The 26,916-nt window shown below is 40.0% G+C and overlaps 1 protein-coding gene across 2 annotated transcripts; it reads right to left on the bottom strand.

Annotated features, from left to right (window-relative positions):
• Positions 1-1,175: 1,175 nt before the first annotated feature.
• Positions 1,176-26,529, bottom strand: IYD (iodotyrosine deiodinase). Of its 2 annotated transcripts, none has more exons than XM_050316378.1 (7): positions 26,496-26,529; positions 17,760-17,900; positions 15,610-15,849; positions 8,889-9,083; positions 6,714-6,873; positions 5,429-5,585; positions 1,176-3,766 (listed from the first exon to the last, which is right to left on the bottom strand). In XM_050316378.1, the coding sequence occupies exons 1-7, from the start codon at positions 26,512-26,514 to the stop codon at positions 3,584-3,586; spliced, it is 1,095 nt and encodes a 364-aa protein (XP_050172335.1). In that variant the 5' UTR covers positions 26,515-26,529; the 3' UTR covers positions 1,176-3,583. The 2 variants fall into 2 exon arrangements, with proteins under 2 accessions (XP_050172335.1, XP_050172334.1); XM_050316377.1 differs by lacking the exon at positions 26,496-26,529 and adding an exon at positions 20,352-20,421.
• Between the last annotated feature and the right edge of the window lie 387 nt (positions 26,530-26,916).

The following is a 26,916-nucleotide window of genomic DNA, read 5'->3' as shown; positions in this document are numbered from 1 at the left end:
ATGCTGACTGCACATCTTCTTGCTTAAATATCTTTGAAGTGCTGCAACTTAATCAAAGCAAAACCACAACCTGAGTGTGGGGCTTGAGTGCTTCTGTTCATCTGGGCTACAGAGCACCATGTTAGTACTTCCTTGCACCTAAAAGGTGCTTTATTTTTATTGTACTGGAGTAAATTTATATGGTAAGAAATGCTCAAATACACAGCTGACAAACTACGGCTTGGTACATCCCTGAGCACCAGCTCAGTAGCTGTTCCTGGACACAGTTATTTCCATCAAATGTAAGATAACAACACTTAACTTTAAACTGTTTGCAAAGAAGCTAAATGCTGACAACCCACTATTTTCTTCAAGCAGAGAGCTTTCACTTAGATGGTTACTACAGCCCAGCTAGTTTAAGGAATCTTGCACTCAATCACACAGGTGAGCTCTAAGCTATGAAGGAGATGGCACACATACCAATGTAACAGTTTCCTCAGACCTCTAAATCCCTAAGGTTAAAAAAAAATTATTTTCAAGCAGAATCATTTGGGTTCTGACTCACCTGTCTGGAAAGGAAGATGGTGGACTGGGTAAGACGCTGGTGCTCCAGGGGTAATGCTTCCCTGCCACACTTGATGGTCAGCTGGATTGTGAATGAGATGCCAGGTGAGCTGCAATAGCTTACAGCTCTGTATTTGAGGGCATACTGAAACCAATGTCACTTTAGTGATCCATGCAGAGGGAGGAGATGGGCAGTTTGCCATGGTTCCAACAACATGTGATACTTATTCCTTTAATCATCTGGGTTGCGATGCAACCCACCGTGTTGCACCTGACTTTAAGCAAAGCCACGACAGCCTGTTTGTCTGACAAACTTCAGACAGTGAGAATCCTTGAATGTGCACAAATTTGTCCACACAGTCAAAGGAAGAAAGATCCCATAAATGGGGAGACCTGATTGCTGTCTGCAGCTACCTAATTGGAAGATGCAGAGAAGATGAAGCCAGACTTCTCTTGTAGATGCATAGCAACAGGCTGAGAGGCAACAGACACAAGTTAAAATACGGGAAACTGCAATTAGACAGCAGAAAAACATTTTTTTTACCTTGAAATTGAACAAGTAGCATAGAGGTATCCCTTATTAAGTGTAAAATAATTTAAATGCAAACTTTTTTTTAATAATGTGCTGAATGGAAAGGCAAAAGTTATTATTCTTTAATTGTGATTTAAGTGAAGACAGTGCACTTATTAGAGAACACTTGCAATTCCAAGTAGGCTTATCACAACAGGAACAATAGCATGATTTACAAGAGGCTGCAGTATCACCAGCAACTGTAATACTACTGAAGCATTTGTGACTGAATAAGCTGGGAGGGAGAAAAAAAAGGGAAAAAAAAAAAAGCTTATTTTACTTACATTTCATGATCTAAGAAGAATCTTTTTGATCTAGTAGGTGTGAGGGCTTAAGTTTTTCAACTAGGACATGTATATTGGTTTCCAGAATCAACACATGGGTAAAAAAACACCATTAATCTTCTTTGGTGTAAAGAAGTAGAACTGATATATATCAGTGCTTGTTATTTTGACAATTTTGTGTATATTTTTAAACTGGTTTAGTTATTTGTTTTTTAATTATGAAATCATACTAGAAATAGTCTTATATATGCAAGCTCCTGCTCTTTGAAACTGAATTTGTTTGATAAAGCTTCTCTGAGTGTTGTCTATTTTGCAGACTGAGACCAGGAAGCGGCAGTTTATTTCTGTAGCTGTAAGAGAGGTTGCAATACAACAGAAATTCATGCTCCCTCTATCGATGTGAATTCTGAATTAAAACAAACATAGTTTTTACAGCAAGTAAAAATGGTTTGTGAAAGGGCCTGATGGGGCAGAGCAGCATCTGCACAGAAGGAAAACTTGCAACAGTGATTTAAAATGCATTCCTGATAACTGGGCACCTGCAGCTAGTCAGCCTTGGCTTCATTCAGCCCATCCCTCTCTCCCTGACTAGCTTTTAGACCTTGCAAGTATGTAGACACAGGACTTCCTTATTTTATTTTATTTAGTTATAAGAGTTCATTTCAAATTAGGCCTGCACTAAGAGCTTCCTGACATAGCTGTGTCACTGAGGATGTGAAACAAGATTAGTACAATAGGTGAACACATTTAGGCATGCCTGCTAAATACCAGAAAAATGGTCTGCTAAAGAGAAAAATAGTTTTTCCTACTGGGTGACGGAGGCATTGACATGGCCAAAAACCTGTTTCTCTGTAAAACATTATCCCCTGTATTTGCTCAGCTGACAATGGGTGATAAGAAATGAGACTGATTTATAGAATTTCAGAATCATAGAACGGTTTGGGCTGGAAGGAACCTGAAAGATCATCTAGCTCAAATCCCCCTGCTATGTGAAGGGACACCCTCCTCTAGCCCAGGTTAGGCTTCATGCAAGGAGCAGCGAGTCAGCTCCAGCAACGTCCAGGGAGGGCTGAAGCCAGTGCAGCTGAATTTGCCTGAAGTTAGACGCAGCAGAGATCAGGGTGGCAAAGTGTTTCACAGAACAGAGACCCGCAGGAAGGACGGCTCTCTCCCAGCGTTTTCACGCTGCGCTGTTCCCAGAGCCGGCGGCACCTGCGGCCCCACGAGGGGGCTCTGCCCGCGCAGGGATCGGCAGCACCAGCGCTTCCAGGGAGCAGCTCCCACTGCCGCCCCTCCACATCTCGCCTTGAGTAAGGGAGGCACTGCTTTTGTGGGAAACAGTATCCTAACCATGCCTGACTTGGTGTGACATGAAAGCATCTCTCACGTGTCAGGGTCCGTCAAGCAGTTTAAATTTCAGGGTGTTAAACTGGTATAGTTGTAGGTATTATAAACTAGGATAACTAGAACAGGAGCTGCCTCTGGGCTGCTTCCAGTGGAAGCAGAGAACACAGGGAGCATGGTTCATAGCTACCATATGATCTAACTGGACCTGGAATATGTATAAATAAATGGTAACAGGGAAATTACCTGGATGACTTTTTCCTGGTACATTTTCCCCAATCTTATAGCAGCAATAGTTTAAGAAAGCCTGGTATAGACAAGGTAATTGAGATCAATCAAGTGGAGAGATCCTATCATATAAGAGAAAAATAACATCCTTCTATTTTTATAACAGAACACAGTGAAGGGGAAGGGGCATTTAAACAGCACGCACTAACCAAGACAGCTCTTTGACCTCTTTATCTCTTTTAATACAATCTTCACTAAAATTCTTAAGTTAAAATAACTGTGTAATGGCAATCACAAAAGTATAAGGAGAATATATACCCCAGTTCAAGGAAAGATTTGTCCCAGTAATGCATGAGAAAAATTAAGTGATAAAGGTCACTTAAATGTCATTGTCCCCTAGAAAACCTGCCTAGTCTCATAAGTAGCAGCACCTGTCAAATGCACAGTGCTTGACTGCTCACTGCTGTTAGTAGCACTAAAAGAAATACAGATGTAAACTACCAGAGCAACAGTGACATAGGGAGATGATGCAAAGAAACAGCAATGACAACTTCATCAGGCTGCTACTTCCTAGCTGGCAGCAGGGATGAACTCGTTCCTCCTGGCACTGGGCTCACATGACCACCATGATGTCTTCCAGCGGCTTTCTGGTCAGCGCAGGCACAGTAGCATCTTTCTTGGGATAGCCAACAGGGAGCAACAAGAGTAGCTTCTCATTTGCTGGGCGCTGGAGCAGCACCCGGAGCTGGGGGCCACAGTTGAGGGGTGTGGAGGTCACAGTGTACAGACCTGCATTCTGCAGCAAGACAGACAGCGACAGAGTGAGACAGAGGTCTGTGTTCTGTATTTGTAGCAGTTGTTCCCACCAGACCTTTATTCTCCTATTGACTACCCCAGAAATGTTGCTCTGTTAGATCATACTGCAGTCTTTAGAACATCTGATTTACTAACAGCCTTAATGGTACCATAAAAGATGCCTGCTTTGCTTATGGAAAAGTACAGCATTTCTCCACCACAGCAAAGGCACTCTCTGCCTGCCCCATCTGTGTGCTGTACAGCCAGAGCTGGCCCGCAATGCTCCATGTAGAGCAGGACCCATGGTCACAGGGAAGTTCAGAGTGGATATTACTGGAATATCATCCCATGGAGTTGAGGGTTGGACTAGGTGACCTTTAAACCTCTCTTCCAACCCAAACTATTCGGATTCTATGATCTGGCTCGCACAGAGAAACGTTTCAGTTCTTGCCTCCACAGAGCTGACAGGAAGATGCCTTACAGCTTTGTGAACATTTGCTCCCCACAGGGAAAGGAGGCACAGGCACTGTGTCAGAAGTTGTCGCAGGAGTCTGCTTTTGTCTCTCACAGTGGCCATTGTTCCAATTTATATCAGAACCCCAAAGTAGGTCTATGTATCAGTCTTCCTCTCATACAAAATCTCACAAAAGACCAAAAAATCTGACAAACAATAAAGAGCTGACATCATCCAAGGTATGAGCACATAGCTGTCGCTTCCTGAGAACTGCATATGTGGATTTCAGTCTCTCTGTACATGTAATACCAGAATTTTGAGTCTTTGAAATATAAAAGTCAGCCAGAGACAGGTGCTCAGGCAATGCACCTCTCATGTTTAGTAATCTCTATGATCTTCTCAAGAGAAGAAGAGCTAATAGTGGTGGTGCTCAGTGGTGCCTGAGGAGCAGCAATGCACGAAAGGAAGTGTCATTCAAAACAGAATGGAGGAGAAATGGCAGTGCCTGGTAGGAAACTGGCCTAATATAAGAGGTGGCACCTTGCTGTTATCCTGCTGACAGGCCAAGTTAACTATCACAATAGCTTTGCTATTTAAACACTTGTATGAGTACATCAGATACAAGAAGCAGAACTGAGCACTGAGAAACCACTGTGAAAATCTAACTGGCTGGTGTCAAACGTGCTGAGCTTTAGAAATCAGTTCACTTTTAGAAATGTCTTGGAAAGACTGATTGAAATAGTACAGCCTGTTCTGTGGAGTATGTCCCTGGTTTTTTTATTTTTTTTCCAGCATTGTGTAGTAAAAGTGATTTGGTGTCAGGATGTTTTTTAGGGATTACTGAGAAAAAGGGGCCAGTGTGGCACCACACAGCCATGCTTGGGTAGTCTGCAGAGCTTGTCAGCCCTGTTAGCATAAGGCAGAAACCACAGGAGCTGAAGCCTAGAAAGAGTGACAACTCTGGAAACTACATTACATTTTTCTTCTTGTTAACCAGTAGTGAGAATAGGAATAGCCTTCTCAGATGTAGACCTATGTGGAACAACTTTAAAACTCAAAACTAAGATACATTGCCAGGAACTGGAGTATTCCAGAGGACCGATAATGTTAAAATTTAAATAGGGTTCCACTCTCATTTGGGCAGAATAGTCTTGGTATGTAGTCCAAGCTAATAAATTGATTCCAAGTACGTCGATTCTGTCAACATACCTGCAGTGCAGCAAGCAGGATACCACAAGCAATAGAAACACTGATTTCATTGTAGTAATGCGTCTTTTTCTTGCCGTTTGGAAGCCGCCCATATACCTGCTTGAAAATGAGGATCAGATATGGAGCAGTGTCCAAGTACTCTTTGATCCAGTTTGTTCTGCAAAAGAATGTTTAAGACATTTATTTTGCAACCTTTTCACTTTCCCGTGAGCCACATTTACTGTCTACAGAGGGGCACTAAAGGGGCATGACAATTATAGCAGTAGACTAAAGCTTAGAACATCTACTGCAAAGGATTAAGTATTATCAGCTTAAATAGAAACATTTTTGGGAAGAAAAAAAAAAAAAAAGCTTGAATAGAGTTCTCAATTTTAACAGATTTGGCCGAGGAGTTGATGTGCTCACTCTGAAGAGTAGAATTGCATACAAATAAGCTACCTCTTATCTATGAATTGGCCTCATGGGCATTTGCCTGTGAGATTATTTAATTCCTGGAATTTTGCAGATCTGCTTGCAAAAAAAAAAAAAAAAGTTATTTTGTTTCTGGATATTTCAGCCCTGTTAGAATTAATTTGGCTCCCAACGTTTTAAATGACAATTTAAATATATTAATTATGATGTAGGATTTAGATAAGAAAATGTGCACTTTCTACTGTTCACACCCGAAAATATAAAATGTATTGGGTTTTAGTTGTTTGCATAGGACATAAATTTGCATAGCACCTAAGCACATGAAAAATAACATTATGAAATAGGTAGGGCAAATAAACCCTACAAAACTTTGTGCATATGCTTCATTTGGCAAGCCAAGACTCAATAAACATCTTCTCATTGCAAGAAGTTAAGCAACTCAGTCAGACTTTGGAGGGCATTTGGAACAATTAAATATTGCATAATTCAGCACTTGGGTAGGGACAGCCTTGGGGCTACCTCAGTCAGTAGCAAAGCTTCCAATGACTTTGGGAGCTTCATTGTTTGGCAAACAACAGGAAAAATCTAGGACAAGAGTTTCAGCAACAGAGGTTACATAGGAAAAAATAATGATGGAGCCAAATGCTTGGAAAACTTTCAAGATGGAGAGCATATAATGCCTTTTACTGTAAGCAATTTTATGAACCAGCCACCAAGGCACAATTCTATGCATATTTATAAGTTTTTCTTTCCAAGCATGAATCTTAGAAATATATTAAAAGTGAGAAGGAAGACCAAATTGGAAATTATATAAGTCTTTCCTAGACTAAAACACATCTCCTTTCAACCTCCTTAGCTAATTGACTTTTCATACCTCAGTCTTTTCAGATCATTAACCCATCTGTCTCCCATCCTTTTTTTGTAGTTGATTTCCTCTTCTTCTTCTACAATTTCACGAATTTTACATTTTAAATATGGATCTTGCACTACCACAAAGGTCCAGGGCTCAGTGTGTGCTCCACTAGGTGAAGTACCTTCATATAAAAACAGGGAAAGATGAAAACCCAGGAAGGAGGGTGGGCAGTGAGAGGTTTCAGCTATTCTGTGTGAGCTTTCAGGCTGACTAACTGAGTGATGGGAAAGCAAGGGAATGAGACGGGAGGAAAAGGACTGAGGTAAGTTCTGGCAGACAATCCTGTTCATTTCTTTCTTAAAGAATGATAAGTCCCATTCAAGGACAAAGGTTAGTCCTTTCATACAGCCATCTTACAGGAAGAGAAAGTCAAGGATTTGTAAAAATTCCTTTTGGTTCTTATGATGAAACAGTAACATGGTGCAACATAAGCCCATAGTAATGTTATTGCAAAGTGTTACACTGAAAGCAATGCACAGTCTGAATATGCAGCCAGCTCTGAGACCTGATTTTAGCTAAAAGTCAAAACTAATGGCTTTCAGGGAAACAAGACTAAGTGATCACCCACAGGAACCTGTCACTGACTGATGAAGATAAGGAGCTGCACAACAAAGACATCTACCATGTAGCATACAGCTTTGAGTTTTTTGTCCCAAAGGCAGCTGGTGTATGTAGGTGTGCACATATAAAGTCTGCACTTGCTCACCCACCAATACCATAGGAGAACATTTTAACTGCCTAGAGATTAAAAAACAGAAGCTGAAGGATATGCACAGGCTCACAGATACATGGGTTGAGAAGACTGCTTAGATCTCTCTGATCCCTCATACACATTTAAAAATATTTGAAGATCTTAAACACATACAATAGTTGCTTACCTAAGGACTGATTTTAGTTTGAGAAACACTGAATAAGCAGCTTGAACTATCTTTATATATTAAAGTGTTTATATATTGTGAACCTTGCCTCTCCTCAGGTTTGGGTAAAAACTGATGACATTTATTCTTCACTTTGTTTTCTTTTTTTCTACACAGCCCAAAGCTTTCAGGGTTACTAAGTGCTTCATCTGCACGCCAGGCTTGTTCGCTTTGCTGCTTTTGCCAAAACATGCTCAGTGTTTTAATGACTCCTAGTTAATTAGAGGGAGACAGAGACTCGTTACAGTGCAGTAACAAAGCTGCTTACAGTTTTTAAAGGGAAAACAATGCATCTTAAATGTTGACAATCTTTATATTATTAATCCTGCTAAAGGCCGCTGAGCTGTTGTCTAAGGCAGCTTGGAATATTTTCTATAGCAGGAGCAGCTGGCTTATAGAATAAGAGAAATAATGAGGGTCAAAACCACTCCTGGATGAAGTCAATGTTACTAAAGCAGAGGTGAGATTAGGCCAGGACATGACAGTAATGATTTGAAATGCATAAATTCTCAACAACAACAACAAAATAATCAATTTCTGACAATCCATCAAATAACCTTGATCAGGGTCCTCAGCATAATATTCCAATCATACGCAATGAGAGTCCGGACTGATGTCAGAAGGACTGGAAAAGACTTTTTTTTCTAGAGATACATTCTTTTTCTATAATAAACCCCAACCATTTATGTCAACTGAAATATTCTGCTTACCTAAGAAAATTTAATCAATTCGTTTGTGGGGAGAACCCAAACATCAAAACCCACACATGATAATCATAATGCATGGCATTTTATAGCATGTGAAGTACACATGGTTTGACATTTTAAAGAGAAAACACTTTAATATTTCTATTTGAAACGTGTCTCACTAAACTACACACAAATTTTATTTTAAATAACATCTTTTAAAGGTTGAAAATGAAGTGTTTTGTTCTATGCTGTTGAAATGCTCTTCTTCCCTTATGGGTGAACTGCAAATACAAAGGAATTGAGAACACTCCAAACCATTCCCCAATATTGTTTGTTGTTCAATCTGAGTAATTTCTGATCAATCGATGGGTGCTAATTCATTCTGGCTAAACAGGTGAATTTGGTAAAACCATGAGCAAGATGCCAATTCCCTTGGCTTTTCCACATCACCTTTTCACAGTTACACAGTTGAACAACAATGGTGATTCTTTTTTTTTTTTTTCCAGACCTTGAACCACTCAGTACCATACCTGCTGTTCTGATGACATTATCGATAACCTCCCTGGGGACTGGCTCATCACTAAGAAACCTGACAGATCGCCTCTTATTTAGAAGCTCGTAAAATGCTTGTGACCTCTTAATCATTTCAGCCTCAGAGTAGCGCTCTGCAGTGAAGGGGACATGGGCAACATTTTCTTCAAGTCCTTGCCACTCTTCATCAGCATCTGTAAGAAAACACAAGTAGTTAGGGATTTTTCTTCCTGGAGAATGCTGTTGACATCCTTGGCATTCACCACTGGAACTCACTTTGTCCTGCATTGGCATACACTTTACTTCTACGCCACTGGTAAGGCAAAGTCTGAGATTCCCGTTGACACAACTCATTGATCCCTAGCTCCAGCTACTGAATAAACACCTTGTTTAAATACCAAGAGGCACGAGGGTCCAGGCTGGCTGTAGCAAATGTGATCCACAAAGAACTCGTTGCCTTCTCCACTTCAGCCTACAAGCCTGCCTGCAAAAATGGGTTACAAGCTGAAACAGCAGTGAAAAACTGGCCAGGCCTTCAGCCCACTTTTCTTAGCAAGTAAATGTGAATATGCGTGTTCCTTCTTGAGCAGTCTAATAAGAAAAGAATCCTGGTTAAATAACTGAAGTTAAGGAGAGAGTTTAACTACCAATATGTGTAAAATCTCCTCTGAAGAGCTGAATGTCAACTTCTTCAATATTCACGTTTCATAGCTGAAGCACTGCAAGTCTTAGCTCTGCAGAAATGTGACTTTGTGGTTAAGTTCTTTGGTTTCCCAACACTTTCAGCATAAGGCAAAATGGATGACAGGCATCTATACTTAGAATAACAATATATCAAATATAGGGTATTGTGTTTCTTATCTTTAATTTAAGAACTCTAAATGGTTCACCATTTTACTGAAATCTGCCTCTCGGTGTTTGTTTAGATCACAAAATGAATCTTGTCTTGTCTCTGAGATCTCTTTCTCCCCTTTATTCCTAGAATCAGCAGAGATAGCATTTTTTGTGGCTATGATGTGGAAGTTAGAGCCATTTAAATGCTGCCTTTTGACTAGTCAATAGTATTGAGCAATTTGCTATAGAGAGCTGAGTCAGGAAAAATATTCCAGTTCTTTTTCAGTCACCATTAGGCTATTATTCCAGAATCATAGCAATCTCCAGTGCGAATTCAGACAGTAATTATTTCTGTGTTTTAGTAGTATGAAGTTGCCTTAGAGACCAGGCTGAATTTTTGTTCATTTTATAAACAGCAGTGAAAATTCACAAGTGTATCTCAGCATTTGCAAGAGGGTGAAATAAATCCATTTTCATACATTGACTCTAAACAGAATTATTCTGGTCCACAAACAACACACATTTAATTTTGCATACGCAGAGAATTCACTTTGTTTAGCATTTCATGCCTCTGTTAAGTGCTCTTGGTCACAGTCTGCAAGGACCTGGCTCCAGGTTAATGGGAAGCAGTGACCTGCTGTAAAAATTATTTTTGTGACCATCTTGCACACTCAAACTGAAAAGTAAAAAGGTACCTCTTCCTAATGTTTCCTTTGTGGTTTACACTTGGTAAAGTAGTGATGAATGTGTGCTTGTTTTGTGGTATGGGAGTTTTTTTCTCATGAAAGAAGAAAAGAAAAGAAGTGCAATTGCTGTTTGGTCAAGATGGCTCAACTTAATAGTAAGGTGAAAATGGAAATGTACTTTCAAAGATTTGAATATGGAAAAAAGATGAGACAACTTTTGAGAATGAAAAACCTTCATACATTCCAACTGAGAATACTGGCAGAGGGAGAGGAAGAATCCAGAAGTGAGGGAACTGACACACAAAACCAAAACTCTCCTGGCATTTTTTTTTATAAATTTATCTATTATTTATTCTCCTCTACCATGTGTCTACCATTCATTCTCAGCAGTTAACATTATCCATATGCTAAGCTAAAATCATTATCAGCACCATCTGTTTAGTACATGCTCTCTATATCTTTAATTGCTGTGTTTAGATGTACTCCTGTTTGTATGGTCACGTTATACAATACTACAAGTGTCTTGTTTACATCTCTGTATATTCCATCATTTGATGGACAACAGACATCCTGCTAGTAAGCCTATTACCTTGTTACCCACATTCTCAAAATTGCCATTGATTCCATTGTACATTTACAGTAGTCATCAGGCTTCCTGCCTTTTATGAAAATCTGAAATGGTTTTGGCTCAGGCATCCCATGAATCTCATTTTAATGAAATCTCACTTTAGAAGTACTATTTCTCTAACTCTATCAGGAATTTCTCTCCAGATACATTTTAGGATGATGACTGTGATCTTCTCGGCAGTTCATATGGGAGGTTATAATCAGCCTATAAATCGTGTAATAAATCTTGCCCCATTTTGTAGCAAAAAATCTTACCATGAGTTCTTTATAATGTGAACTCACACTGAGAACAATGACTTGTCATTTCACTTCTGTTGGCCACTTATTTTACCTACACTGACACTTCCCTGTATTGTTGGCTTCCAATTGTATGTCATTAGGAAATGTCACATGTGCCCTCCTTGGTTTTATGCAAAGACCACTAGATAATATTAACAAATGATCCTGAGACTGATCCTTGAGAAACCTCAGGCTAAATAGGATGTAATCTGTCAAACAAACCCTTTCAGTTTCTTCTCTAAGGAATTGCTTCCTAAGCATAAAATTCCTTTGCAAATCTCTTTTCTGGTGTAAAGACAATGCACAGGAAAACAATTAAATAAATATAAAGAAACCTTTCAGATTTCTGGACATTAAATTCTGGGTAACTGACCCTGTGGTTTTTTGCTTGAATAACAGCAGACTGCTACAAAATCTGCCACTACAGGAATCCCAGTAGTGAATCCAATCTTGAGCTAAATGTGTGGCTAAAAGAGAATTAAAAGAGATGGATTGCCTTACTAGTGGATTATAAATAGTGCCTACCAGGCTGATCCTGGAAACCCCAAGAGTTGGTTATGCAAAAGGAAGCAAAAGAAGTAGCAAGTGGGAGAGGCAGACCCTGGAAGAAAGAAGCCAGAATCAAAATATTGTGAAAATTACATCAAACTGGAATATAGTTACAGAAGGTTTTTTAAGATCTTCGGAGAAATGGAGTGGCTCTTTTTTAAAGAGAAGACTTACTGTTTTACCTAGTAAATGGAAAGCTAAGAGGTGATCCGATTTCTATCTATAAACCACAGGAGGATATATACCAGGGCTGGAAGAGTATCCTTTAAACTATAAAGAAGATGGAACAGGAAAAATGGGTATACAGTAGTGTTAAATAAGTTTGAGTGGACAGGTAGAGGATTTTTAACCTATAGCATGGAGTTCTGGACCAGCATTCCAACAAGGTTAAAGAAACAGGGTTATGAAAGGCCAGTTTCCATGCTCATTCTGTTGATGACAAAGAGAGATAAACACAGTGATGCATCATGTCCAACTGAGTCCTGTGTTCCTAAATGACACAGAACATGAACTGTCACTGAAATGGAAAATTAAATTGCTACTGACTCATTCATGTCAGTAGTATTATTAAGATGTGGGAAGTCTTTGAAACTGGGGAGAAGAGAAATGCTTTAAGTGGAAGAGGTCTATTATGAGAAGTATGACAAGCAATGAACAGTGTATTTTCAGAAGAAATAGAATATTTGGAACGTCCCACATTGTTTTGTGTTCTTTATGTAGGGTGTATCACCAATGTCCCCACAATTAAATCTATAATAATAAAATATCTTTGTTATTTATCTGTGCAACTGATACCCAGAATAACAAGGATACAAATAGAATTCAACCTCATCTTCCACATCACTGTAAGCTGGGTCTCTGTTTACTTTATCCATCAGTTGGACAGATCTGAATACATGATCAAGAAAGTGATTGATACACATTAAGACTGGAGATGGTTTTGCAATAGTCCAGATTTCATTGTGTAAATCTAAATCAGTGGGAGATGAGGTACCACCACTTTGGAACAAGATGCCAACTACTATTAGAAAGCCCTTGTGACTCATTGTTCAAGGCAAGGCTGAAGAAACATATTTTTCATCTGTATCTAACTGGTAATCACACATGGCCTAGGGCAAGACACAGACAGACATATACATATACTAACCATTCTTGCCAATCCACGGCACAACAATCTCTCATTTTGGATCTTGTAAATGAAGGGAGAAGTTACAGGACAGATAGGCATGCAAACAAAGCTGCAGTGCCGCCAGTTAAAGCATTAAACAAATGGACTGAGTGCTTTGCACCTAATGAAGGAACTGGGTTTCTGTATGCTCCAAGAAACACTCATCCCTTCAGCTACTGAAAGCAGAACACACGCAAGCTCCAGAGCACTTGGTCCTCACTCCTCTACCCTTCATTGCCAATAAGTGACCCTACTGAGTCTGCCCAAGCAGTTCAGCTAATTACACTAAATGCTCTGCTACTCAAAGGTATGTCCCTCTCAGGGGAAACATCCTTGACGGTGCCACTTCAGTGAAGGTTCACGATGTCTACAAGTAAGGTCAGTGCTTTTCTTACAGAGTGCTTCACACGCTTGGCAAATAGACCTTGTTTTGGTCATGGACACAAATCAAATGACTTGGTCTTAAGCTGTCCCTTCTCGTTGAAGGTCTGTTGAAAATTCAGCTTGTTCACCTGGGGCAGCCCTAGATTCTAGCATTAGACAAGGCCTCAGGAATGTTTCATCTCACCTAACTCCAATTCTCTTCAGAGGAACTTTAAATACAAGCCAGCTTGAGACATTTAAGTAGAAATGAGCTAGTCTTATAAAGTAAGATATGTTAATAAAGTAGCAGAATTTACACAGTACATAAAACATTCTTTACTATTATAAAAATCTCTGTGTACATCCATGTTTCCATTTCAGCATCTAGGGCAGTTAGTGAAAATTTTAACACTGACAAGGGGAATACGTTTTGATCTCTACTTACAGACTTAGTAAAAGATCCTTACCAGCTCTTCTACTTCTCATTGCTACCCTTCTCACTTAAGCTGGACTTTTCCCTGCTGAAGAAAAACTTTCCAGAGCATGATGAAATTGTTTTAATTTTTCTAGATATAAAAGACATGGTTTGAATCACACACCATTAAGGGAAAGATAATTATTTAATATTAAAAGCAAAATAGCAAGAAAACCTATTTTAATATTGGATGACACGGTAAACTGAGAAATGTTTTGTCTAAAAACAAATAAATCTTTTAGCAACAGCACCAATATGTCTACCTGTCAAATTTTTTGCAAGGAATTTTAAACTAGTACAATTTTGAATTTAACACTTGAATAAAATGGTAAGCAACTAGCACATAAACAAATTACTTTGTATATGGAGCTGTGGCACTGAAGCTCCTTGTTAAGAACTAATAGGTTTGTTTATTTAGAGGATCTAAATTTTTAAAACTCATAGAAACAAGTATAGTCCAAGATGATAATTCATAGATTAGCATTTGAACTACCCTCAGGAATTTTAATTTGCAGTAATTTAACTGAACTAGCAAGCCATCAGTGACAAAGGAATTACAAGATAATTTTATGCAGAATCTATTTTGCATTGAAAAAAAGGAGGATACAACCCATGAAGTAATTTTTAAAGAAATTTTATGCATTTGGGAATTAGTCAAATGGTTTAAAATGTTCCAGGTATCAACTATTTCTGGAAACTGATACAAAACACTAATTCAAAGTACACTGAACACTGAGAAAAGAAGATAAATAATGGCTCTTAGAAATAAGTATATGTACAGAAGAACAATATAAATTTCAAGATTTCTAGAAGCAGAGTCAGAGAATGTGTCATTATTAGACCAAAAAAAAGAACCCCCAAAAAAAGTCTTTGAAGCCAACTTGAAGAAAAGAAAGAAAGTTAAAAAAGAGGGCTGTATTAACTACAACTTTAAAAACTTCATAGGAATAGAACTCTGTGTATTTTTATTTCACAAGGAAATAAAGGGAATTTATAGAGGATAGTCAGGAAGTAAGAAGAATGAACAGTACATGAAGTGTTTAGACTTTTGTCCAAGCTGTGCATCAGAAAGAACTACTGAAAATAAGAGGCATTCTGTACGGGTTCAAATAGGCAGTTGAGTGAAGAGATTAGCACCATCACCACATTCTGCTCTTAAATATTTGATCAACATAGCTCCCCAATGGTTCTAGTTCCAGCTAAAGCTCTCAGGGACATTCTCAGAAGCCACAAATGGAGGACTTAAAACAATTTATAACTTTTTAGGGGTGCTGAGACCAAATATGTAGCACTGGGTGGTAAAGTGGAATGAGATGTCTACAAAATCACCATGCAGATAGAAACTGTCTGCTCAGGTCTTCCCTTTGCTCACAGTTATAAGACCTGGCAAGAGGTTGGGAGGACTCGAGCAGGATCTCCTTTCTTTCCTTGCATTGCCCATACATAGAGTCCCTCATAGGTCTGAGATCTGTTGTTCAGAGCAACAGACGGGGTCTTCGAAAATGTGTTTTCTTTTTGCCCTCTGACCTGGATCTGGAGGATTTAGAGTTTTACACCAACAGCGACATGACATGAGGACTGCCTCCTTCCTCAGAGCTGACAAGCTCGGGGCACAGCAGCAGAGTAGCATTATACATTGCTGTCACCACGGAGAAGTCCAGAGGTTTACATCTCCTTTATTCATGTCAGCAGATAAAATTCAAACAGCAAAGTGTTCAGATGTATAAGATTTTTCTTACCTTCTTCCTCTAAGGGATGGTCAGTACCATCTTTTAAATCTTCATCCACCCATGGGCGAGATGTAAGCTTGCTTTTAATGTCACGTTTTTCTTTCTCTCCACTAGTTTTCTTTAGTATTACCCCAATCAAAACACATATAATGGCTATAAAGACTGGGGTGAGGGAAGAAAAGAGTGCCATGACTATGGAAATACGGAGCCTTTCTTCCAAGTTCAGTAGTTTCTCACGAAAAGGAGGGGCTGAAGAGGAAAGTGCAGAATGGCAATAAGCAAAAAGGGGTGGACCCAAGGTTCAGTCCTCGATCATATCCTGCTTCTACTTTTCAGTCACCTCCCCCACAATCTTATCTGCAATGTGCTCCTGCTGTTAATAAACAGCTCATGCTGTTAAACAAACTCCAGACCCAGGTTTATATATTTTCTGGGGAGAAACAGTTTATAAAAAGCTTGCAGAGGCACTGACCATATACATATAAATGATGTCCAGTGCAAAATAAATTTAAAACACCCAATAACTTTCAAAACCCCAGACTAAGGCAAAAGACTTCTTCCTTCTTGTTTTTATTGCTATGGTCGTCCCAATAATCTTTCTCTGTAACAGTGGTTATGAGAAGAGCCAAGGGGGAATATGACTTTCCAAAACTGATCATCTCTTCAATTTTTAATTCATAAAATTAGTGGTATTACATGTGTCCCAGGAAATCAGAATATTACCAATTGAATACCAGCTTGCAGAACCAGCTTTGGCTATGTAAACAGGTCAATAGAACAGTGGCAGCATTACCTCTGTGTAAAGTATGAATGAGATGTTCACAGAACTTTGTATTCATGCTGGATATTCTGAGGGAATTGAAAAGAAAAATATAGGGAATCAAAGTAAAAAATATTTGAGGGCCACAGTGAATTTTAAAGCTATGATTCAGATTCTTATCAAAGATTAAAAATCAATATGATCTTGGTTTAATACAATAATGGTCAATGTCTAAATGCTTAACCCATTTTTTACTTCAGCCAGCTGCTTGGGAATTGAGTCAACACAGCAGCATGGAACAGGTGTCTTTATCTGGGACTGTTGGGATATACTGGATAATGAAATGTCAGATGCCAGTAGGTGCTGAGGAGTGTGCTGGAGAGCAGAGTAAAGGGTTACTGACTGCATGCAGTCACCAGTGCCCATCAGCCCTTTTTAGCATCAGCTAAGCACAAGCCTTATCTCATGCTATAGGGCGTCAGTTCTGAAATCCTAGGAAGTTAATCCCATACCAATCCATGGCAAATTAATCTATGTTTTGAATAAGCCTACCCAAGATAAGAGGGAGCAGTCTTGGCTGTAACCATTCCAGGAGATGGTGAGCCCCAGGCACATCTCACACTGCAACAGGCACCTGCAGGGGACATTGCAGGTCATGCCTAGGGCATTCCCAACTTCCTCAGTGTGAAAACCAGGACACACAGGGGAAAGAGAAGTTGGGGTATGCACAGGTTTCATCCTGACAGGTTCTCAGTTCACACCTTACCACTCACATCTCTCAACCTGCTGTTTTTGCAGCTCTGGGCACACCCTTATCGGTCTCATTTGACACTGTCAGTCCAAAGGCTCCCTATCTTCCAGTGTGTCAGCAGATACTGCCAGCTGCCTTGAAGATTGGTCTGTGTGTTGGGAAGCACAGATTAATGATCAAGTTTCTGCAAAGGAAGAGGAATGTGTGGCTATGCCGGTTGGCCACACACAATGATAGTCTGGCCAACAGTCCAGTCATGTATCCTCTTTTAATACAACCTCCTTTTATTAAAAGGGCAATGCCAAGAAAATTACTCAGCTGTGCACGTAGTGCCCAGACATACTTAGAGGCAAAATGAAACTGCCTCACAGCTTGTACCCAGGCTGGGCTTTCTCAGTTGCCCAGCTCTAATACAGATTAAATACTTTGCTGATGTTGCAGTGCAACCTACTCCAACACACAGGCCCCTGGTCTCTGTAGGTACTAGTCCTCCCAGGCAATGTATGGGATCTGTGTAAGAAGGGCAGCCCCAGAACCTGTGGTAAGTGCCTACCCAAATCCATCAGAGATGAAATAAAGAGGGCATGAAAAAGTTGTGCTTAGGTTTATAATCTAATCCGGTAAAGTTGGCAATAAACTAGTACCTACCTTTGGCTAAGAGGACAACTTGCTTGAAAACTGAAGCCATGAGTCTTGTCTTTCCTGCTCTCCAGTCAGTTTGTGACCTAGGACACCTGCTTGAGTCATTGATGTTGGGGTGCATGTGTAAAAAGCCCCAAGACACATACACTGTACAGGGACAGAAAGGAAAAAAATTATAATGTGGAGAAAAAAAATAGAGGTGCTCCACCTAATTCTAATTAGAAACAATTAATTTATTCATGCAAGTAGAGAAGGAACCTGTAATTTCATAAGGCACATTTTCAACAGCCTACTCTGTAGCAAGAAAGGAAAAGAGAATGTGCTCTGAATGGTGCTGACTATTTCTCCCACGTGGAATATATTAACCTTGAATATTCACATACACATAAACTAGGATCTGGATGTTTTGCAGCTGAGATTCCACCCTGTGGAGAGAAAAGTCTATGCTGAAAGAGAAAAAAGCAATATAGAAGGCTGAATGATGTTGTTTAAAATAACTACCTCTATTTGTAATGCTGGGAACTTTGTAATCACTCACTCCTCTGGAATAACTGTGACTTCCTTTGAGGTAATATTAATTTTTCTCTTGTAGAGCAGAGAAAGAAATAAAGCTTACTATAAGTCCCTTTGGTATTAACTTAAACAGAACCTATTTGGTGTTACACACTGAAGATTGCTAGCTTGAACTTCAGCCCCACAGAAACCCCACAGCACCTTGTTTTATTAAAACATGATTTACTTTCAATAACTCCATATTGTAGGCATTCAAAATATAAACATGGTGATGCCTTGAGGAACTGTGATATGGGATGGTTGGAAGCAGTCAGCTGTCGTATGGTAGATTTCAGTGAGTTTTTCTGTTAGACTTTTTTTCGATTCAAACTTTATAGAAATGAAATTCTAACTTTCATGACAAATTTATTAACCGTATTTTCTTCTGTTCTATTGTAAACCCCAAAGCCTAGCAGCTGGATTTGGGGCGGTTTTTTTGAATCCCAACAAAGTCAGAGGAAACATTACAGATAACACTTCTCCTAGGAATTAACAAAGTTTCCTGACGAACACGGAAAGAAGGTAGAAAATTTTGATACAATTACGCCTTTTGAGAACATTAAAGTACTCAAGCATTACTACATGAAAACCATGTAAACACTCTTAAAAAGATACAGACCATCATACTAAAAGCTTTTGGACCAAAAATTCTTGGTTTAATATTTCCCATGAAATTCTGTGCATAGTTGTTGTTCTGAACAACAACAAAAAAATTTACTCAGGTATCAAATATAGCCCTTTATTGTTTTTCTCAAAGCAAAAATAGGTAATGAGCAAATGCCTTTGGTGCAGGCACCCGGCACATCCCCATCAAGGGAAAATTCATGCAGAGGCCGTGCACCCATCGTGTAACATGGGTGTGTGACTGGAGCATGACAGGCACATCTCAGGCACGTGATTGCTGCATGACTTAGGCTTGATGGGCCTGTTCACCATTGTAGGCTACAAGAGCATTTGTAGCCTATAAATGGCATTTGGTCATCACACATTTTTACTTTTGATACTCGAGTACATATTTTTCCTTCAGAACAACGACAACCATGGACAGAATTTCATGGAAAATATTAAAATAAGAAGTTTTGATCCAAAAGCTTTTAGTATGATGATCTGTATCCTTTAAGAGTGTTTAAAATGTGCCTATCTAAGTTGGTACCATGTTAGCTCTGCACTAAGCTCATGCAACTCTGCTGCTGAGGTTGTGGACTTACTACCTCTCCTATTTTACCATCCTACCATAGATGCACTGTATGGGTGCAAAGCCACCTTTCAGCACTCAAGTGTGAGCTCTGAGTTATGCAGCTCCACCTCTGCTTTGGGTGCTTGCTGCTGGTTCTTCCCATCATTCTTCATGACCTCAACATACCCCTCTCATCCTGCATGGAGCAGTCTTATGGCATTACTATGAGATTGTCTCATGCTTAGGCAGGAGCAAGTCTCTTGGTGAGTTCTTACGTGCATATGAGGTTTAACAGAAGAATTACACAAAAGATGTAAATGGTAGGAGATCCTCCGAATGCACAAATTATCAATGAATTATGAGTGGGTGAATGTGAGCTACATAAATGCACAGAGGTAGAAGGTAAACCAAAACCAGCAGCCCCCAAAGTCTTTCCTACCTGTCTTTTTCTATTGGTACTTTATTGGAGAACTCTTAAGACTTCTTATTGGATGCTAGAGGAAAATAACAATATCTAGACATTCAAAAAGGGATTCAATACATCTATTCAGATTGGATTAACTGTCAAATGCAAAGTATGGTAGTTAATACACTTAATATAGGAAGCCTCTGATACTGAGGAAGACATACGGAAGGAGGGACCCTTTTGTGCAGTCCTTAGCCTTCCTGTTTTTCCTAATCATCTATCCTTGGCCATGTACACACACATCAAGGGTTATAGCACTTAACGTCCTCAGATGGCTGGGACTTGGTATGAGAAGTATTACTGTAGCCAAAAGCAGATCTCTATAAAAGAAAGCAGTAGTAGGAACAAAGAATGCTAACAGGGAATGTACAAGAGTGCAGAATAGGGTGAAGGCGGTACTTACAATAAATAAGTCTGTGAGAGGAAACAAGTTTTTGGGTGTTGGCTGCAATTCCCATTGTAAGTGTCGCTTGCTGAACATTATCAGTTACATTCCTATAAGGAACATGTGCACTATTTCTGCTGCTAGTCAGTGCATAAGCCACTGTCAGGCCCCCTGAGTGATATACCAACATGTGATGGAGAAAGGGTCCGCACAATAATCTGTGTTTACAGTTAGAAAAAGGAAAGAGTCACCACTTGGTATTGCCTAGAGATGCAGTAAAATACTACATTGTCTTCAGAAGTAAGGTTGTGACTGGAGTTGGTGTTTACTGAAAAGAAAAAAAAAACAACAAAGGCTATTTCAGTGCCATCCATGGCCAGCTCCCAACACAGTATATACCTGCTATGGGCAAGGCAGAAGCACATGTGAACTACTTAATCCATTTCCTCAATCAACACATAGAGACAAATGTCTGGGATCAGCTGAAACTTATATATCAGGTATTGGCATTACTAAAAATATCATTAGCTTAATAAGCATCTCCATCTCTATGATACATCTAGCACATCCCCTCCTGCCTTCTGCCAGGGACCAGCACACAGTGCTTCTGAGCAAGGTGACCCTCTCTTTCCTGCTGTCTCTTGCACTCACATATACAACCACCCCCTGCCCCCAAGACAGCTGTATGATCTCTTTATGACCCCTGGAGATATCAGATATCTTACCCTGTAGTACTGGATTTGATTATCTTTTTCATTAACTTAGCTCAGATTGCCATAAATGTTATTAGTGCTTATGAACTACCCTTTTGAAATCTAACAGTACAGTGGGTAATACAATTAAGTCCCATAGCAACAAAAGCACAAGACAACAGTGCACCATGCAATTCTTTCCATTTGTCCTCAGTATACTGCCCTTAAGTTGCAAGCTCCCTGTGTTTATATGTTAGAGGTAGAAGAAATAACCTAGCTATAGGCAATATGATTCATTAATATCTTTCTAAATGGCATAATCCATTTATTAAGATCTGTGGTATCAGATAAACCATTTCTTGGGAATGCTCAACGGGACAATAGTGGTCCTAATAGTATTCCTGATTTCAGAAAATAACTTAGATTTTAACCCAGATACTAATTTACCCCCAAAATCATAACAGAAGGAGCAGTTTGCTGTTGCTGTATAATGTTACCACATGAACCTGTAGGAATGAGTTTACCCACGGCAGGAATCTGGTAGACATAATAGTGCTACTCATTAAAGTAAAACTGTGTGGGTGAGTTTTCAGAAACCCTATTAAAACTTTCAGCTCTGTAAACAAAGATCTTGAAAACGACAGAACTTACATGATAACCACCAAGTGACTGCAAATAACACAGACCTTGAAAGTTATTTGCCCCAAATATGGGGATACAAATACACAAAGACAAAATACTACTTTTCCATAATCACTTCTAGGTATAGACTCAAAATAGGCTATGTTCAAATTTGGTTTATTCTGTGAGTAACCTTTGATACAAGCCCATGGAGAAAAGTAAGGACCATTTCTAAATAGCCTCACAGTAGGTGGGAGTGCACAGCCTAATAAATCCTAAACACCCCCTTCAGATTAGGGGTGTTTGGAGAGCAGGAAGGAGGGCTAGCAATGGTCCCCCTCACAATAGCCATCAAGCTGAGAGTAGCCTTTTCCAGATAAAATATCACAGTAAACTAATTCTCTGCATATTAGGCCAAAGAGGGGAAGGCAAGGGCAAAATGCAGAGGTAGAAATTCAAAAGTCAGATTCTGTACGACCATACTGCCTGAGGTGTGGGGATGAAACATAAGCACAGGTAGACCTAAACCAGCTCCATAATCAGAGCCACATAGTTTCCATGATGCCAAAGGCAAGAGGTACCAGCTTAGCCATGACCCTAGGCAAGGACACAAACAGCTCCTCATGCTGACATCCCTCCAGCTGCAGCTCTCTAGCCTTCATCCCCAGGTTCGCAGACCCTACACGTGCTCTGCCTGGGCTTCTGATTGCAGCACAGGCATCATCCCAGATTTCTCTTCCCCAGCAGTTCAAGATGCAGGAGAATGAGTGTTTACAGCAAATTTATAGTCGTGTCCCACATGATCAGACTTTTCAAATCATGATGTGAAGTGAGGTAACAGCAGTAGAGAAATGATAACTGAAGTCCTTTGTAGCTGATGTAAGAAACAGTGCTATTTTCTTTTTGATGTGAAAAAGAAATATAGGGAGACAAAAGAATAAAAGTATAAAACAAAATGTAAAAGGGAATAAAAATTACACACACATCCCCTACTTTTTAGAGGTGGATTTTTATTTCCAATTGCTAATATATCTTTTTTCATGTGTTCACACAGAGGAAAATTGTCTTTCCTTCCATAATATTATGACAGGACAGCTGAATGGCAGCATGGAGCATTTTAAATCAGCATTTCAAAGCCTCAGCTATTCCAGAAATAGCTATTCCTATTACTTCACTTTTTATCTGCAAAATCAAACCGTGGCTTAGTTTATTTGAAGAGTTTCTTACTTGATTACATCTAAGCCTCTAAAAACTTCATCTAGGAAAACAGTTTCTAAGCTATGAACATGAAGGAAGCCTTGAATTCCTATGTAATCATAAATAGCAGTGTTCAAAGATTTCAGTGGTTTTGTGGGTTGGTTGTTTGGAATTTTTTTTCCTCTTCTTTACATGCTTTGAGTTAGGCTCCCAGCCTCCTGAAGAAATCTATCACAAGGCTGAAGCTCTGTCCTTACTGCCAAGGGCATCAACAGCCTCCTCTCTTCCTTGAGGTGGTCTATCCATCGCTAGCTCCAATCCCTTTCCAGCTGCTCTCCTTCACAGTGTTGCTTGGACAGTGGATTGGCCACATGGGCTTCTTACCCAGCCTAATAGCGAGAATCTCCCCTTCTTTTCCCTCCCTAAGGGGCCTTTTGCAGCCCTCTTGAACTACCTCCAAGCGAAACCCTTCCTCCTTTCTGGTAGTATCAATAGTGGCTAAGCATTAATTGTCACTGTGACTCTGGTTCACCTGCATCAAGGATGATGGTGTTCCAGCATTTCCCTTTCCCTTACTCCATTATTTGTTGCTTGTAAAAGGAAGCTGGGAATTAAATGCCCACGCAATACACAAAGTCCATATCAGCACATATGCTGATCCAGCTCTCAGGTAAACCACAGAGACACCAGACACTGTGGGGAGATGTTTTTAGAGTGTCTGATAATGTCAAATATCTTGGTATCCAGAGAGGGTGGGATAGCTGGGTTGTCACGTCAGCATGCTCCAAAGGGTCCTTGAGGCTGGAAAGTCACATGCCAAGGAACCCAGAATTACAGATCTTGTTCCTATCACGAGTGACCGTTTTAAAGAGAAATCCCAAGCACATGGAAAATTTAAAGGACCCCCACAAAGAACTTGACGAAGATATTTTCACCTTTCCCTAAGGCCAGAAAGAAAAGTATTTTTTCTGCCCGAATCACTGATCTAAGACTTTAAGAGATTCAGATCTCTTGCCCAACTCTACTGTTACTTTTATCCTATGTGTAAATATTTATTTCACAACCTGTCATATCAGATAATCAGCAAATCACTCCTCTTGGGTTGTAGTCTGCCATCTGACAGGTTGCCAAGGGGTGATTAATATTCACCATCTTCCTTCCTAAGAGAAAGAAGCTACAGTTTTGCCTGGCTGGTCCAGAAAACAAAGTAGCCTTTCTCACAATGGTGCTTAATTCAAAATCCAGCACTGTTCAAACAATTCACTTTACTCAGCTAACACTTCTTTACAGACAGTTGCTCTCTGAAATGAGACTGGATAATAATGGACTGTTTGAAAAACTACAACTACACGGGGCTACTAAACTGTTCAAAGTTTGCTATTCCACCAGCCACTAGACTCAACATGTGGTTTCTCTAATGGGCATAGATCTGATTTCAGCATACAGAGCTTGGATATGCATTTGTCTGAAATTTTTCCTCTGGATCTTTGGGATCTAAATTCATTGAATAGCTCAGACTAACTACATAAGCAAAATCCACTTTGCATCCCCCTGTGAAACTCTTTCCTTATTTGTCTCACTTAAACAACAAAAAAGCTCAGGCCATGACAGCCATTTGAGATCTACGTTCTGAATGAAAAAAAAAAAAAAAAAAACAAAAGCATTCTCTCATTCCTTCTAAAATAGGAACATGGTCCTTGACACCAGGGGAAAAGTTCGCAAAGGGAAATAATAATCAGTGCTATCTGAAAGATCTGGAGGATCTCATGCTGCCCCATCACAGATATATTATGACTGTAGTCACTGGTATGAGGAAGAGGAAACCCAGACTCCACAGAGGTTATTTTTCTTAAAAATTTATGAATGGGTATTTCTAAAAAATATGATGTGCATAATGACTGAGTGAACTCAGAGGTCAAGGCATTCTGCCAGCATCCTTATCCTCACCTTGTCTTGTCACCAATACAGTGACAGAATAGGTTGCTGCCCTTCTGATGTTCCCAGAATATCTTGCAGCAACAATGGAGTCCCTGTTTACTTCATATGGAATTCAGCTTAGGACAGCTCTGTGCGTGTGGCTGATGCTCTTTTAAAGTCACCAAGGCGATTTCGCAATACCAAGTGTCTTCCCACCAGGGATCAATCATGTTTTACCCCTGCAATCAGTGCCCTGCAGACCATTAGAGTTAGTCAATGCTGGAGCATCTTCTGTCTAAAAAGATCATTAAGCTCATTTTTTAATATTGACTGCAACTGTTTGCTTTTCACCATGATTTCACTCCAAAATTAAAAAATAATTAGGACCTATATACTGTTTTCTCTGTGCTACAGATTCCCCCTGCCCCTGCTAACTGTGAGGTAGTCTGTCATCATGTAACATGCTTGCCATCAGAGACACACATACAGAGAGGATCCTGTTTTAGAGGTTTGTCAGTGGATTTTTGCAGCTTAAGTACCCAATTGCTCATTTTAGTCAAGTTTGTCTCAGAAAATGTAAAACCAGCATAGCTTTATCTATGAAACCAGGCAGGGGGCCCTGTCTGAGCCCAGCTGTTAATTGACGTGACCTCTGAATAGCTTTACCTCCCACCCAGTATCAACTGCCTTTGAGGTTGTGCTGATAGCAAAAATAGAAGTAGTATGTGACCAGCACTTGGTTATTTCCACTTCCTCAGTCAGTCGGATGCCATATTACACAAGGCTCTGAGTGATGTGGCAGAACACAATCTGTGAAAGCGTATTTCCCCAGCGGTTCCCTCCAAGCAGCATGAAAGTGTCAGACGAGGACAGAAGCTGGCATTATGCTACTGGCATGATTGAATCACAACAGGAGCTCTGTTGTTAACCATTTAACTGTCTACATATATTGCACAGCACTGTCCTGTCTGGTTTCTGTCCGGCATTATTCCTGTTAGAGAAGAGAGCTAATTGTCCAGGAAAACAGTGTGATGAGCCTCTGAACAGACACCAGACTGAGCAGATCCAAGCAACAGCTCAGCTGCTCCAGCATCCTGGCAATGGTGACACAAAATGCCTCAGATGATGCTAAATCCTCATCTCCTTCAAAACCAGATCCTTTCATGGCAGTGGTTCCTGCAGATCATTGTGATCTCTGAAAATATGTCAGCCTTTCCTTCAGAAAGCAAAGGCTTGAATTACCATGACACTTTCATTGATGAGCTGTTTGTGCTAGTAGGTGGCATAAGAAGAGGTTTCTTTTCCACGGTGTTCATTACACTTGCATCAAACCCTCCTGAGGATACTCTGACAACATGCTGACACAAGCTGACAACTGCAGCCATAGCCCAGGGGGAGGCAGTAAGTTCAGGCCTCAGAGAGACAAGTTTCTCTTCCCCAATATTGCCTTCTGGGAGCTGCTTGGCAGCAAACAGCTCTTCTCATTTACTGTCCCCCTGCTCATCTGCTCCATCTGTCCATGCTATCCTGCTTCTCCATCTTCCTCTCACATTCCCCTGCCTCTTCTCTCTCCTTTTATTCTGATGCCCAAGTTCATAACGTGCTTCCCTTTTTAGCCTCCATCACACATCCAAACACTCTTAAACAGCCCGAATATTGCCTTCCTTTACAATTAGGACTTAAGAGTCGGTGAAATCCTAACCCCAGTTGCCTGGGTGCTGGCAGAGAAGCTCACCTTCAGCAGTCACCTCCATACCATGGATGCCTTCCCGGAAGCACTGAAGGTTCCCTGGAGCAGCACTGTCTACCTGAAGACCTCTCCTGAGCAAAATAAAGAAGACAGCACTAATGAAATGCCTCTCCTGTCATCAGTCACCTAGTAAACCCATCCCCTAACGTCGATGAAACAAGTTAAAGGTGGCATTCATGTTGAGATGAGGCAAATATGAGGCAAATTTAAAGCAAATTCTCTTGTTGCTGTTAATCTGGGGACCTCTATTGGTTTTAGAAGGGATTGTTCTATGATTATTCTAAGAGTCTGTTAATAATTCTGACAAGAAATAAGTCAAGCTCTCCTTTTTCCAGCCCCCTGGTATACAATTACGTTGGTCTCATTATTTCCGTAGTATTACTGCTTAGTAAATTGTAGTGCCCCC

Source organism: Myiozetetes cayanensis, unplaced genomic scaffold (genome assembly GCF_022539395.1).
Source record: "Myiozetetes cayanensis isolate MyiCay16 unplaced genomic scaffold, myiCay2020 scf2-11, whole genome shotgun sequence".
Lineage (NCBI taxonomy): Eukaryota > Metazoa > Chordata > Aves > Passeriformes > Tyrannidae > Myiozetetes > Myiozetetes cayanensis.
Note: the sequence above shows the minus strand (reverse complement) of the source record. Positions and strands in the feature narration are given on the sequence as shown.

Bases quoted from the DNA above. Each gene is read 5' to 3' on its own strand.
- IYD (XM_050316377.1), bottom strand. From the start codon at position 20,406: ATGGGAATTGCAGCCAACACCCAAAAACTTGTTTCCTCTCACAGACTT. The intron at 15,850-17,759 runs GTAGGTACTAGT...TTTCCTCTTCAG, and splicing joins AGTTGTCCTCTTAGCCAAAG to CCCCTCCTTTTCGTGAGAAA. The intron at 6,874-8,888 runs GTATGGTACTGA...TTTTATATGAAG, and splicing joins TAATGTCATCAGAACAGCAG to GTACTTCACCTAGTGGAGCA.